The sequence below is a fragment of the Micropterus salmoides genome, unplaced genomic scaffold (genome assembly GCF_014851395.1).
Source record: "Micropterus salmoides isolate LMB-PRFRI ecotype aquatic unplaced genomic scaffold, ASM1485139v1 Ms_hic_scaffold_7, whole genome shotgun sequence".
Taxonomy (NCBI): domain Eukaryota; kingdom Metazoa; phylum Chordata; class Actinopteri; order Centrarchiformes; family Centrarchidae; genus Micropterus; species Micropterus salmoides.
In genome coordinates, this window is record NW_024044459.1 from 30,898,358 (window position 1) to 30,913,722 (window position 15,365).

Sequence of the window (15,365 nt, forward strand, 5' to 3'; positions counted from 1 at the left end):
TTTGTGTTTATGTCTTTTTGCTTTTATTATGCTGTTGGAGAAGAAGTGCAGCTAGGATATTGATTACTCTGTCCTTTCCTGGTGCATAAGAACCTGACTAAAAGCTCCTAAAACATTTTATAGTTATAGACTAAAAACACATGGACTTGAAAAAAATGCAAAACAGAAAACTCATCTTGGAAACTGCACCGCAATTGCACAATTATTTCACTTTGACAGAGAGGAGACGGATGAATTTAAAGGTTCTTTTTTAAACCATGAGAAATGTAGTTAATAAAAAATGTCTTCCTGCACCCCTAATGGGTTTTCAAACTGACAGTTTGCCAGATTGACCAGGTGTTGGGCCATTCAGATGCGTGAGGAGTCCAGCAGCAAGCAGTTCGGTGCGAGCCAGCAGCACATTCCCCAAGATCAAGTAACAATGGATTTCAAAACAGGAAATCTGTCCTCCATTATTGCCAGTTGTGTAACATTTTTCCTATCTAGTTTTAATCGATCCAAAATGTTTTGTAACAGCTCATTTTCTTGGATGTAGTGCAGACTACAGGGGCCAGGATTCTCACTCTCACTTAGTTGGCGGCAAGATATTCACCAGCACTACTTCAGAAATATTTCATTATGACCACTATTTTTCCACTAGAGCTTGACAGAGGTTTCTGAGGTGAAATAGGAAGTGAGCCGACTTCCCACCTCCTTTTTTGAGAATTTAGGCCTAAGACATATCGTGACTCCAGTGTACTCTAAATAAAACAAACTTCAGCAGTATAATTCCAAGGACTGGCTTGTGTAATGCAAAACAAACATTTTTTTTCTTAAAAGAATGTTCCAGAGGGTAATAATTGACATCTGCTTGAAATCCCTCAAAATGTGAACATAAGCAGATGTGAGGAGAGTTGTGTTGTGGCCACTCAGAGATCTTGTTCCATTATTTGTGTAAAGAGAGGAGCGGAGAAAATTCTAGGGTAGGAAAAGGGGAAATTATCCAGTGCAGATTAGTTGTGTAATAAGACCAAGAAGACAAAACAAGCTATCTGGCAGCCATATCGAATCCCTGGCACCGATGACAATCTTTTTTTCTTCCAATATCCATCTCTGTGTCCTTGACTGAAATTCAACTTCATACATCAGCTTATTTTTTGTGAAATGTAGGCAAATCCTTGCACATTATAGGGAACACCAAACACTGTCAAAGCTTTCTGGAAGGGTTAAGTTAAAAGGGCCTAAATTATAAGCCTTTTCATAATTATTATAGGCTATTCTTAATTTGGTTGAGATAAAATGTGAAATCTTGTATCCTGAAAACTGTATTCTGAGCAAGAAAGACTATCTGTGCTGATAGGAGGTGTAGATAGAAATGGAGGCCACATGCTCCATCCTCTTAGGAGTCTATAATATCTGTATGTGCCTGCAAGAGAGAGAGAGAGAGAGAGAGAGAGAGAGAGAGAGAGAGAGAGAGAGATGGAGACCAAACTGAATTATCAACAAGCAAAAAGAATAATAATACTGCAAAAAACAAGAATATTACCATGTTATCTGGCCCTAAAAACCACAGAAAAGGGTCGCCACAGACAGAACTGGCTACCAGAAGAGGAGAGACTCTGTTCCTACTCATCTCATGTCCTAAATATAAAGCCTTACAAGGAAAACACTTATCCCGACAACATCCAACATATCCCGAATTCATATTTAAATCAGACAGATAGAAATTCCCCTACTTACTGGGAGAAATGCCCAAATGCCAAATCATTGCAGCAAATTTTATCTCCTCAAGCCACAAACTGAGGACAACCAGTGGAAACTCAGACTAGATAATTGCTGTTGTTTCTATATGTTCCTTAGAAAAATGCTAGTGGTTGTCAAAAAGCAAGACATATTTTAAATGTAAGTTTAAATGTTTTTAGTTTGTTTTGTTTTCCCCCTCTTTCTTTAGTGTTTTTTTTAACGTCTTTTTATTTATTTTTTTTTGGGGGGGGGGTAAATTTCATCTTTGGTAACATTGTTTAACTAAACATTCATGCCAATGAGGCTAAATTAAATTAAATGAAACGAGAGAGAAAGAGAGAGAGCAATGACGTAATGAAGTTACAGTCTGACAGGAAACCACAATTCCCAGGATGCACTTGAAATTACCGTGGCCACTGGACGGGGGAAGGGAAGCTGAGATTGGAGGGAGAAACAGTCAGAAACTGAGGTACTTTTGAAATACTTCATATCGCATAATATAGTCGCATAGACCACAGCAGGCAATGTTTTGTAGCGTTTTTAATATGACTTAATGACAAAAGCAGATTAGTCCGTTGGGTGCTGTCGGATTTGGGCAGAGACTCTATGCCCGTTACAGTTCAATAGAGCTACAGCTAGCCCGTTAGTTAGCCTGACAGCTGGCTTTTCTTGTATTAGCTTGGTCTCAACTACTTAATTGCACTTGATATTCATGACACAAATCGTCTAGCTATTTTGGCGCATGTGTTGGGTGTTTTGCATGCAATATATGGCTGGTGTTACATTATGGGATTGAGAAGGAGCTGTAGCTGCGTCTTTGTGCCTGCGGGGTTGCTAGCTGACATATCGCTAGCTTGTTGGTTGCTAGAGATATTGTTGGCTAGCTGACGTTGGTCTGCTACTGTAGCTGTGCAGCGGCGATTTATACATTTACAGTAGACAACTGTCAGCTGACAAAGATGGACTTCATATAAATGCTGTGGTTTTGTCATGACAGTGGGGTGCTTGTGCTCTGCAGTTCTTGACTTTGACATTTCTAGTGTAATGAATTTTAGGCGTTTTGATCTGGCTGTGTTTCAGACAGTGGTGGAGGAAGTGTTCACGCTGTAAAAATACTTATTTTATATTTATTAAATGTTACGTGAAGCTACCAAAGTATAAAAAATATAAAGTACCCAGAAAAAGCTAACCCCGTGAATCCTATACTAATTGAATTATTGTGTGTAATGGGCAATTGTTTTACCATTTTATGTACTGTTGGATAGTTTAACAACTATAACAATGCATCAAACTACACAAGTTCATTATATATTATGTAAGCTAAATCTTAATTTGTAAATTAGCTAGTATAGCTGTCAAGTAAATGTAGGGGAGTAAAAAGTGAATTGTAGAAGTATAAAGTACTATGGCTCAAGTAAAGTTCATCAGACTCGTAGTTAAGTACAGCACTATATAATATGATATGATATGCAATGCAGCTAATTGTATTTTGACATGGTTAAATCTGTTTCTTATGGTCATAATTTGCTCCACATTTTTTATGTTGTGTGCATCGCCTAAGCAATATTTGATTTGTGTGTGGCTGATTGACGGACATTTATTAACTTTGCGTAGTTTAATCATTCTTTTTCTTTTAGTTTTCAGATATTGTGTACATATGACAGCCCCTCCTGAGGACTCTGGCCACACAAAAACTCTATCCATGACCCACATCTCACTGGACACCTGCACATCTAACTTTGGACATGTGCTGCTGTTTCATGTGAGGCTGAAGACCTAACACAGCTTTGGTGCAAGTAAAGTAAACTGCAGCTTGCAGACGTGCGTACTGGATTTGTCTTCAGTGCCAAAGTTATGAAGTGTCTCGGACGGGGAGAGCCCAGCCCTGAAAAGCAATGTCATTATCCAGCTTCTGTGTATTTCTGATGGGGTTGAGGAGTGAACCCACTGGCCAAGCAGATCTGTGGAGGAGAGGAAGGGGGCAGGGTTCCAGGAAACTTGTCTATTGATGGATAGCCATTTCCTCCTGTCAGCTCTTGTAGACTGATACCTGCCCATTCCCCTCAGTGTACACACTCAAGGTTAGACTTTGGAGTGGCTAATAAAACCAAGCTGCCATCACACGCACAATCATCGCTGGCAGACAGAAAAAGAGGATATGATGTGCTCAACATGGATTTCTTCTGCCAGTGACAGTTTAGTGAAATCATACTGGTGACTGTGGACGTTGCGTTCTCTGTGTATATGAGGCGAAAAGGAGAAAAGCATAGATACTTGCAGTCACTACAAATGTGCACTACAGAAACCATGGTGGTCCTTGAATCAGCTCCTCAGCCCATCTCAGTCCATGACTTTAGAAGCCTTTAGAGGCCGGGATCAGGAACACGCTCGCCAGCCCACACACTCATATGCAATGGAAGAAGACATTGATGTCACCCACACTGAGGTAATATTATTAAGTTTTTAATCATTTAATCTCATTCCAGTGTTTGCGTTTACTCAACTTAACACCATTAAAGCAGAAAGCAACACCTGCTGTGTTTGACAACAAAATGGAAGTAGGTGCTGTCTTACCGCTGTTGCCTTGCGATATTGATGTAGTCACCCTGAGGGATAAATGTTCCCTTCCTGTTCCAAACTGTTGTATAATGTTAAACAATTAAGAACTCATTTGTTTAAGCAGGTCTGTCACATGGGTTTAACATCAACAACGTTTAAGGTCAACAGTTGTCTCTCTGCTTTAGCTGTAATCTTGGTTCTGGCGTGCATTGCATGTTGCCATGCAATGCAGCTGACAGAGCATTTCTCTTATCCCCAGCTTGGTTTTCTAGCCGTAATATTACTTGTTGTTCCCTGGCCACTATCCTTGTGTATTGCTTCTTTTGTAAACACTCTTAGGCTGCAGTGTAACAGGGCAGGGACAGTTTCCCTCAAAGGAAGTGCTCTATTAAATTACCAAACTCTTAATACGCAAGTATCCTTGAAAGACAGATGAAGTGTGCAACTTCTGAGACATGTCTGACATTTTATTTGGCTTGTTGTTTTAGGGTGTATTTTTCACATGTTAGTTTTAGATATCAGAACTACCAACAAATTAGAACATAAAGCATTAAGCATACATTGATAATGAATTGCCTGTCTTAAAAGCAGTGAAAGCTGCACTACTTTTACATTGTGTATCAGAAATCAAAATTAGAATCAGAAATACTTTATTGATCCCCAAGGGGAAAAAAAAGGCCAATTCACAACCATACCAAAACTCTCAACTTGCAAGATTAGAGAGTGTAGTTTAAATTACTTATAGACCATAAATTCACACACAGGAGAAAAAACATAAAATAAAATAATAAATTCAGAAAGATGACGAACGGGAGCAACTGCAACAGGTTGCATGCGGCTGGCGCATGCGCACTAAACCCAATGTCTGCTGTCTCTGCTCTGTGTTGCTGCTCTCCTGTTAGGGCCTGAATGGTTTGTCTCTTGAATCTAAACCATTAGACGATATCACCAATGGACACTCCAACCATAAGCCTGTGAGTCCAACTCAAAATCCCTTCTCATTGATCCATTGCAATTTTTTCCTTGCAAGTTTTTTATGTAGAAATTGCCTGTTTAAACCTTTTTCTTCTCAGGTCATGAATGGACTGATAATTAGTCATAATGTCAAAGACCACACGAACGGCAGCGCACCACTCAGATCCCTGCCGGTAACTAAATTTCATACTAAGGATCGTACTTCAACCAGTATGGCCCTTAAATGTAAAGTAATCCATTATTTGGTAATTGTCCAGATTTCAGCACTGAAGCAGAATGGTCTTCTGCAGACCCTGGCAGCCGGAGGGGACCAACCTAAGCCTGCAGGTAACGCACACTCTCTCCTTTTGTCTTACATCCTCTTCCCACAGGAATTTGAGTGTATCCTAGATACCAGGCAGCCATTGCAGGTAAAACCTCCCTCAGGAGTGTAGGTTGCCTGCTTGGAAGAAGCACAGGGTCCCAGTGGCACTTTGAGTGGTGTAGGTCTGTTAGAAAGGAAGGATTTATAACTGATGAAGGAGAATGAACACCATGGGTGTCAGCCATTGCACCATAGCCCATTGGCTGAGGAGATACTCATCCACTATCAGTGCTAAAGTTTTAGTTTCATGTGCCAAACTTGGGTGTATTAGTTTTTTCTTACCTTATTTTTTTTAAATTCTACAGAGGAAAATGAGGAGTTGGAAAAGGCCAGAGAGGAGTGGGAGGCTCTGGAGAACGCCCAACCAGGTCAGATGCATGTTTGCCTCACGATGAGTTTGATGAATTTTTTTGTTGTTAATTTGCTGTTCTAACATTTTATGAAATATCCCCCAGCTCTCACTGAGGACTCAATCCCGACCCCGCTCATCTCCTTCAATGAAGCCCTGCAGTACTTCCAGACGACAGACCTCGGGGACTTGCTGGTAAGAATTCTCAAATAATTGCTGTTATTTTAATAATGGCCAACTCTGGAACTGCTGGAAGCATTTTATTGTTAAATAGATTCAGGAAGTTGAGTAAACAGCAGGCAGCAGCAAAAAACAAACTACGCAGCAAAGAAGAGCAAATCAGAAACATTTGAAATTTGAAATGAAGGCACTGGTGTCATATTGTATTATATTAAAACAAATTTTATTTGCAGCTCTTACTGTAATTTTAAAGTGGCATTGTTTTTTTTGTACACACCTCCATCTGTAGAAGAACATCCAGCCAACCATTCGCAGGACAGGTCTGGCTGCGATCACACACTTTCTCTTCGGACCTCCACGGCTGCACAGGGAACTCCTGGAGGAGAGGGATCTGGTCTTTGCCATCGCACAGTGTGAGTGTGTGTTAGCTGGGACTGTTTGTGTAATCTTGCCGCTAGGCATCAAACTCACAAGTGTTTCTAATAAATCACTGATTTTCACTGTTACTTATTTCTGTGTGTGTGTGTGTGTGTGTGTGTGTTTATAGGCCATGTGGACAACAGCCAAACAGTCCACATGCGTGTCCTCCAGACCATTTATAAGAGGCTGATTGGCAGCCGGCTGGACTGTCCTCGCTATGGGGCGCACTGGGAAAACATCGGTTTTCAGGGTAAGGCACATTTACACCTCTTCTCTATAAATACATGGTATAAAAATTTCACATCAAGATTATAATGACCAAAATGATCACGGTATCATTATGATCTCTGTATTGGTAAAATGTGCTGAAAATGTAAAAAAAAATCATCAAGTTTTCTGTAGAAAGTCACAAAATTAGCAGCACTGTGAACATTTTGTTTGCATAAACATTAAAATAATATCAGCCAGTATCTTATATGAACATATAAAACCATAATGTGCATTATGTGACCCCATGAACATTTTACATAAATACAGAGGAGTCGTGTAGGAGTCAGCAGTGTTTCTCCTGTTGAAACACTTTTACAACCAATGTCGGGTTTTATATGAATAAGATCGGTTGGATGACTAAACTAAGTAACATGTTATCATGTGCACTGAGCGAATAGTCTGCAGACACATGACGTAAACAGCAGCAGAACAACAAGTAGTGTTTTTACAAGAGTAGGTAACACTAAGAGCTTCAGTTTACAAACTGTTAGAAAGTTAGACAGACAAACCATGAAATGTTCCCTCTAGGACTGTAAATAATGATTATTTTTCAAATCGATTAATCTAACGTTTATTTTTTTGATTAGTCGATTAATCTAACGACTAAATTTGTGTATTCTAAAGAAAAAAAATGTAACATAACAATTTATCCATAATAAATATCAAAAATACGTCTAATCAATAAATCAACATTTTATTCAATCATTCTGATCAAGCACATTAGAATAATGACAACAGCAGCATCTTAAAATGAAAACAACTGAAAAGATTTACAGACACAGATTGTCTGTAATGTTACTTTCAGCTATTTTCTCGCTCATACATGGCCATTAAATAATTTTAACGGACTGTCCTCGTGCTGATAATGTGCCATGCTTGTGTGGAGACAAAAAGTAAACAGGATTTGCAGTGCTAGACAAAGTGCACCAGGATACTTTCACTTCAATGGTTCATGGACAGCAATTGCACTGCAGTGAAGTCATTTCCAATTCACAGAGAGCTCACAGAGCCGCATGTTGTTGAGTGCCTGTCTAAAATACTCCCAAACTTTAGACGGTCGAAGGCGCGGCTTTGTATCTGCAGTTTGTCCGGAGGAATCCCTGCTTGCACCGGATGCAGCAACTCTTCGACGCACGTAATGCGAATCGACGTATTTACGCTATGTCAATGAATTGCCCCAGCCCTAGTTCCCTCATTCTGAAGTCCACACATCATGCAAAAGTCAATGTAATGCGCATTATTTTAAGTATTAAATCTTTCTTTCTTTCTTTCTGCATTAATTAATTGAAAGGCCTCGTTCTAAGGCCTCTGTGTTAAAGAGTGACGCTATGATAAGTATTTTTGAAAATAATCCCAAATTATTGACATTATTCATTTCAAACAAGGAAACAATGTGACACTCTGTGTTGGTTTGTTTTCTTCACTGCAGGTACTGATCCAGCCACTGACCTTCGTGGCTCTGGTTTCTTGGGACTGATGCACACTCTGTACTTTGTGATGGACCCAGAGACTTTACCGTTGGCCAGAGACATCTACAAGTTATCACAACACCCTACCCAGGTATCACCGGGTCATAAAAGAAAATATAAAGGCATTCATGTTTTTATTTATTGGAGATGTGTTTTTTGTTTGTTTTATTTGGACACTAATACTTTAAGAGATGCTGAAGCCCCTCCCTCTCCAGGCGTGCTGCTTTGTAGCTGACCCCAACCTTTGTCCTCCCCCACAGAAGGAACTAGAGCGAAAACGATAACTTCCCCTCAGGGATCAATAAAGTGTTCTCTAAGACAAGAATGTTTCAGGACTTGCTCTTGTAGCCTTTGTAGGTATTCCTTATGGAACTAAATGTCCTTGTGTATTTTGTCTGGTTTAGAACTTTCCATTTTGTGTGATGTCAATCAACATGACCCGCATCGCTCTGCAAGTGCTCCGAGAGGAAGCCTTGTCGAAGTGAGTCTCTGGTTCCCGGTTCTTGTTTTACCGCATCTACTGTAATACGTGTCTATTCGTCACACAGTATCTCTCAACACGACTGCTCCTCTCTGTCTTCGGTCATACCAGGGAGTGCAATCGTCGCCAGCAAGTGGTTGGTGTGCTGAATGAGTTCTACGTTGCCACGTATCTTCACCTGTACCAACTGTGGAAGACCCAACAGAAGACCATCGCAGACTCTGGCTTTGTACTAAAAGGTAAAGAAAAGGACACTTTGAAATCAAGACAAAAAGAAATGTGTGGAATGAGAAAGATGATTCTGCTGTATTTATTAAAATTTTCTTTTAACAACTGTCTATGGATACAAAAATCCATTAATTTTTGTATGTTAATCAGGCTGAAAGTTAGATGAAAAGATAGATACCACTCTCATCTGTTTGTTAGATATGAAGCTTCAGTCGATACCCAGTTAGCTTAGCTTAGCACAATGGAGAAAACAGCTAGCCTGGCTCTGTCCGAAGGTAACAAAATCTGCCTAAAAAACAATAGAAATAATAGGTTCAAGTCACTCACCTATCAAAAAGGAGTCCAGTACATAAACCCTGGTAAAACCACAACCTGTCATATTAAATAGATGAGACATAACATGTTAATTAATGAGCTTTAGAGGTGCTGGTTTTTGTTACTATTTGACAGAGCTGGGCTAGCTGTTGGCTGAGCCAAGTTGAGCTAACCGGCTGCTGGCTTTGGCTTTGGCTTCATATTTTATGGAAATATGTCTTTTCTCACCTAACTCTAAGCAAGAAAGCTAATAATTGTATTTTTCAAAATGTCGAACTCTTCCTTTTAAACTGGTGTCACAGGCCTATGAGTCAAACTCAACATTCAGATTGCAGAAACGCTGTTGAACACAGATTGTCATCCCTGCATGAGTCCTACAGTTTCTATGTTTTCTAACCCTTCAGAAGTGGAGCTGTTTGCCAAAAAGAACCCCAAGCAGATGCTGCGCCGACTAGAGGTCTTCCTGAAAGAGAGGCGGGCAGGTGGAATCCCCCGTGGGACATCGCCAGACCCTCAGGCCCAACAGCCCTCGCCCAGTCTGGGGGAACGAGTGGCCAGAGCTGGGACGGGACAGGGAGGCAAGGGAAAGGAGATGCACTTCACGGGAGTGTGTGATCTACCGCCAGACATGGAGGGAGAGGCCAGACTCATCTAAGCTAGACTCTGTGTGAGTGTTTGTGTGTGTGTGTGTGCGCGCGAGCAATCCTGTTTGTGAGAAAATCTATTATGGTATGTATGTGTGAGTGGCTTACTCTGAGCTAGAATCCTACAAGACCCTGATCTAGGACCTGCTATCTGAACCCATTCAAACACTTCCACTCCTTCCACTGATGCTGGAGTGCTGCACTTTCATCAGATTAAGCTTGGGGGTCTTATAGAGTTATATTTGATTTTTCTTATTCATTTTTTATTTATTTATTTTTTAACAGAGAACATAGTCAAATATAAAGAGCTGATACAGGTCAGAAACACAAAATGTCACAAAAATAACAAGAAAGTGAATGTTTGCATGTTTCTGTGGATTTAGTAGCCAAATCAATAGCTGCCAAATTCTTGTGGATAAGCTCTACCTGCCTAGAAGTCCAAAACGTGTGTCCTTAGCATCTCTTAGTCACGGTATGTTAGTATTGTAAAGGGGGGAGCACGGCACGGAGCGTCTTTTTAAAAGGCTCGGCGTTCTCTTTCGCTCCAAGATACAGCTCCATCACACGAGCACGCTAACAGCTCATAATGCAAGCTAAGGGCAGCATTGTTAGGCCTATTGTTAAGCGCTCTGTTAACTTTATGGCGATAAGCAAACAGAAGCAGGTTTTCTCTCAACGTGAGTGGAGAGCGGCAGATTGAAAAACTGGAAGAGGTGACAGAATCTTTGGAGCGGGGAACAGAAATTAATAGGAGATGCTGTTCTCAAATATCGTACACGATATACTTTGAAGTCAGCTTGCTTTAACGGTCTGATCGCTTTGCATTGTACATTAGAGCGTGAATGAAATATACGTCATGTGAAAGATGTACAGTAATGGACACTCAGTCCAGATAGTTGCTGGTGTACTCGTGGTTTCTGTTGCAAGGGGTCTGATAGACTAGGTCCAGAGCTCCAACTTAATGTGGGGAAATATATTTTAAATAATTTAAGAAATAATTATATTAGTCTTTTCTGAAGGGACAGCTATTGTAACTTCACAGTTATGTATAAAAGCACTTCAGAAGTTTGTTATTAAACTGATGGCTAAGTGACCGTGAGAAGGATATCAACTTTTCGTGGTTAAAGCCAAGGAGACACTTCATAACAGTCTGTGCGCTTGGCTTGGTCCCAGTTAAAGTCGAAGGTCTGGTATGAGCTTTCTCTACATTCCGTTATAAAGCATGTGATTGTCTTTTTATTTCTTTTTCTTTTTTTTGACCAGTTAAGAATTGGGGTGTGTGTGTGTGTGTGTGTGTGTGTGTGTGTGTGTGTGTGTGTGTGTGTGTGTGTGTGTGTGTGTGTGTGTGTGTGTGTGAGAGAGATAAATGAAATGAATGAGCTGATATTGATGAAGGGTGCCTCTCCCAGGAGATGTATGGTACAGTATGCAATCCCAGCTCTTACTCAATGATAATCAAAACGATAGTGCTGTGTGACGATAGAAATCGTTCCTAACTTCAGGGTTTGTGCGCTTGTGCAAGCGAATGTGTTCGTATGGACTGTGTATATGTGTGTGTCGTATGACAGGAACTGACTACAGATGGGGTGCTTTCCTCTGCACACAATAAGCCAGCTTTACTAAGTACTTGATCCATCAAGCTGCAAAGACGGTACATTTGTCATTTTAAAAATGGTACATAACATTTTTGAGGACATGGTTTATCCTGAAAGGTATGCTTTTTAAAAAAAGCAGATGTTGGTTCTGGACACGGCTGGTTTCAGCAGCTCTGTAGCCTGGAATGGGTAGAGCTCCTCAGCAAAGCTGGTCCCTTCTTTGTGCTAATGTGAAACCATCTCCCATCGTTGTAGTCTCAATCTGTAGCATGTTCAGGTAGCACTAGTACTGTAGCATCCTATAGCCTCCTCCTCTTCGTAAAGCTTGTTGATGTCATGTCTCAGTTACAGTCCGTAGTGTCAATGAGTGCGCAAACTGTTACTACTATAGCACATTTATTTCATTAACTCTCCTTCAGTAGACACACATTTAGGTGGCGCTGCGTATGTTTTGGCAAGATGTCAGATAGGCTTGACATGTTATTGAGCTCAACCTTGTCTTCTTAGAAGGTCAAAAAATGGTGCCTACATTCAGTGGAGCCATATGGGGGTAGAGTGCTGGTTGGTCCTTGCTTCCTTTTTTTTGCTTGTCTTTCATTTGAGGCACTGTGCCACAGTAGACTTCCTCCACTCACGTAACGCAGTAAACAGAGTTGATGTGACCCCCTAAAATGCTCCAAGGCCTAATGGATATATACATAAAATTACACAGGCATGTACATTTTCTGTGTCAACATCTACTCACATAGTTGTACTTTGCCATCTCCCGTTTTCCACCATATGACTTCAAAAATGAGCTGATGTCGTTTAGCCAGTTGTTTGCGAGTGTTTTGATTGAACAGGAAATTTTGCACTGTTGTAGATATTTGATAGTGTGTGAGACGTATGCAAGAGGAAACGGGCCATCTTCAATAGCCATAATGTTCATTATCGCCCACCTCACTGAAACAGGCTTCGTGGATTCCGATTCCCCTCCTCGCTCTAAACTATTGCACCACGGATATGATCTCTCTCTGATTTAGTTTTATTAAATTTTAAACTGAGGAGCAGTACAGCGTATGTAAATCAGGAAGTTTGTATATAGAGAATTAATGATTGTAACTGTATGATTGTCTGTAGGGCATTATACTGAAACACATTGCTTACCTCAAGACTTGAGACAAATCTCTCCTTTCTTTCTTCTGATGTTTGGCCTTCTCAGTCAGACTCTATCTTTTTTTTTTTTTAATGTTCCCTTGTACCTAGGCCTTCTCTCATACCAATTGGACATGTTATATGATGTATATTCAACACCTGAAGCACTACATAATAGCAAACTAACACAAAAGCTGGTCAATGTTATGTGTATTCTATTTAAAGACACATTTATAGACACTATATAGGCCCACACAAGCTCTAATGCACATCTGCAAAAAAAAAAAAAATCCTTTTTAAAACAATCTATAATTGGCTGATGTTTACCATGTTTGAAATAAGCTGGTTTTGTTGTGGCTTCAGTGATAGTACAGTATAACTTTGCTGTGTTTAAGTGTTTGATGTCAGGAAAACACTCAGTCCACCAATCCAGTCTTTACAACTACAGTCAGAAACAAACCGTTCAATATATGATTGTAAAGATATAGGCTTGATTAGCAGTCATAATACGGTGTATGCTTTGACCTTGGTATATATTCAGTATCCAATCAAGGCCTGATTTATCGTCTCATATTACCAAAAGTTATATTTTCAGCAGTTGTAATTGATCATATTCTAATGCGTTGATCATTGTTTGGAATCTCCTCCATTGTGAAACCAGAACCAAGAGGAGAAAAAATAAACGGGTTCTTGCAGGATGTCGGATGCTCTGAGAGGTGTGTTATGAAGTTCTGCTTCCTGGTGCAGCAGCTCGGCAAATACAATCACTTCTCAAGACCCTGCGCTTTATATGAAGGTGTTTTACTGTTGCCGTCGTCGTCATGTCCCTGAGAGCATTTTATGACTGTACCTTGATTGTAGAAGCCCTATTTTATACTGAGAGTTATTTCAGAATACAGTATGTGCTGTTGTACATTAAATGTATTGTATGGAGAAAGCTAAATAAATGCTGTTTAAAAACAAATGTATTTTGTCTGTGGAATCACTGAATTGTATACATATACACATTTTCATAATATATTTTCCCCCTATTAGTATACAACAGATCAACAAATGTATCTTGCTGTATTTTACTAACACGAAATTATACAAAACTTCCCGGAAAGAGTTCCAAAGATTTAAAACTTGTTAGTACAGTACACTTAGAAGTCAAGGGTTTTAGTACGAATACTGACATTTGTGAGTACTTGAAAATTGCGTAGAATTGGGACACAGCTATGTTTTGTTTTGTAGTGGGCCTTCCAGCTTTTCTGTAGCTTTTCTGTAATTCAGCCACCAGAGTGCACACTTTGACAGATCCACAACTAAGAGGTCTAAAGCTGTAAGAGAACATACTAAAGTCTACAGGTGCTACATTATTCACAGGCATGTACACAAACAATCAGCAAACTACATATTACAATACACTTCCAATTAGCTGTCAGTGTCAGTCTCTGTAAACTGCTCTGAAATTTAAACCTAATCCTTATTTATTCTCCCTTTGGTTGTTTAGTTTTAAGTGAACTTCCTCTGGTGCTTCATCATTAGGGCGGAGCACAAATATTGGCAGGCTGTGTAAACACTGTTAAATGTCTCAGCCACAGTCCAAGGTATTTCAGTCTGCGCTTCACCTTTCATCAGGGAAACAAATGTCAGTGAAGCTCTATTAAACATAAGCTGTAGTAAATGTGCTTCCCTTGTGTTGCCATAATACACGGCCACTGCAGTACAATGTTGAAACATTTGCAGCCGATCAGAGTGGATTTTGGTCCTGGATCAATAAAGTTAGGATGCCTCCAAAGGAATCTTGGGGCTGCACGCTTCTACATCTGTGCTTAATCAGACTTGTGGCTCTACTCCAATGGTGCCAGATGACTTGGCTGTGGTGGACCTGCTGAATCACAGCGCACACAGGATGGAAAAACGTTTCAGCCAACCTTTTATCACTAATCTGAGTCAAAATCACAGTCCCAAAAGCCATTTTTCATATCTACTAATAATTTGCTTGTGCTTGTATTGGCATTCTTTACCATGAACGTGGCTTCAGTGGCGAGCAAAGGACAAATACAAGATACAATTTCAATTATGTCACTCAGGAGTCCATTAAATGATTAATAATCTGATACGCAGACATCAGTTACATGCCTGATGTTCTGCTAGAGGGTTTAGGTATCCACGTGCCCAGTGAAAATGAAGAGAGAAAAGAGCAGGATGGAGTTTTATAAATCTGTTTCCATTCGTACCTAGTGAGCCTGCTGGAAAACAGCACTTTTTTCTCACTCTTACTCTCCCTCGCCTTCCCTCCCCCAACTCTCTTCCTCTCTCCCTCTCTCTGATGTCATTGTTTCCTGCCCACTAGATGCTGACGCTCAGCTCAAGGCTGTGCACAGACCCTGAACTTACTTTACACTGCTCAGCTGATGTTGACCTATAGCAATTTACAGATGCAAGTAAAAGTGATGTCAGATATTTTAAAACCCAAGTTTGTAGTTTGGTTTCTGTTGTGAGTGCAAAGTGTGGCCAGAGTGAACAGTTGTCCTATGTAAGTTAATTTAAGGCCACAAGTGCTCACGATTACGGCCCATATTCCCTTTGTGATTATCATCCATGGTGTTTTTTCTGTCAGCAAAAACGTTACGCTCAGTCTTTTTGGAAGAAAGTCACCACCACTCACTCTGATA

The 15,365-nt window shown here is 40.2% G+C and overlaps 1 protein-coding gene across 1 annotated transcript; it reads left to right on the plus strand.

Annotated features, from left to right (window-relative positions):
* Positions 1-2,115: 2,115 nt before the first annotated feature.
* On the plus strand, positions 2,116-13,669 carry elmod3 (ELMO/CED-12 domain containing 3). The gene is made up of 13 exons (XM_038702461.1): positions 2,116-2,191; positions 3,360-4,168; positions 5,184-5,255; positions 5,355-5,429; positions 5,514-5,583; positions 5,926-5,988; positions 6,076-6,164; positions 6,439-6,562; positions 6,697-6,819; positions 8,269-8,399; positions 8,713-8,789; positions 8,901-9,028; positions 9,737-13,669. Exons 2-13 carry the CDS (start codon positions 4,070-4,072, stop codon positions 9,985-9,987), a joined length of 1,302 nt encoding a protein of 433 aa, XP_038558389.1. The 5' UTR covers positions 2,116-2,191; positions 3,360-4,069; the 3' UTR covers positions 9,988-13,669.
* The last annotated feature ends 1,696 nt before the right edge of the window (positions 13,670-15,365 follow it).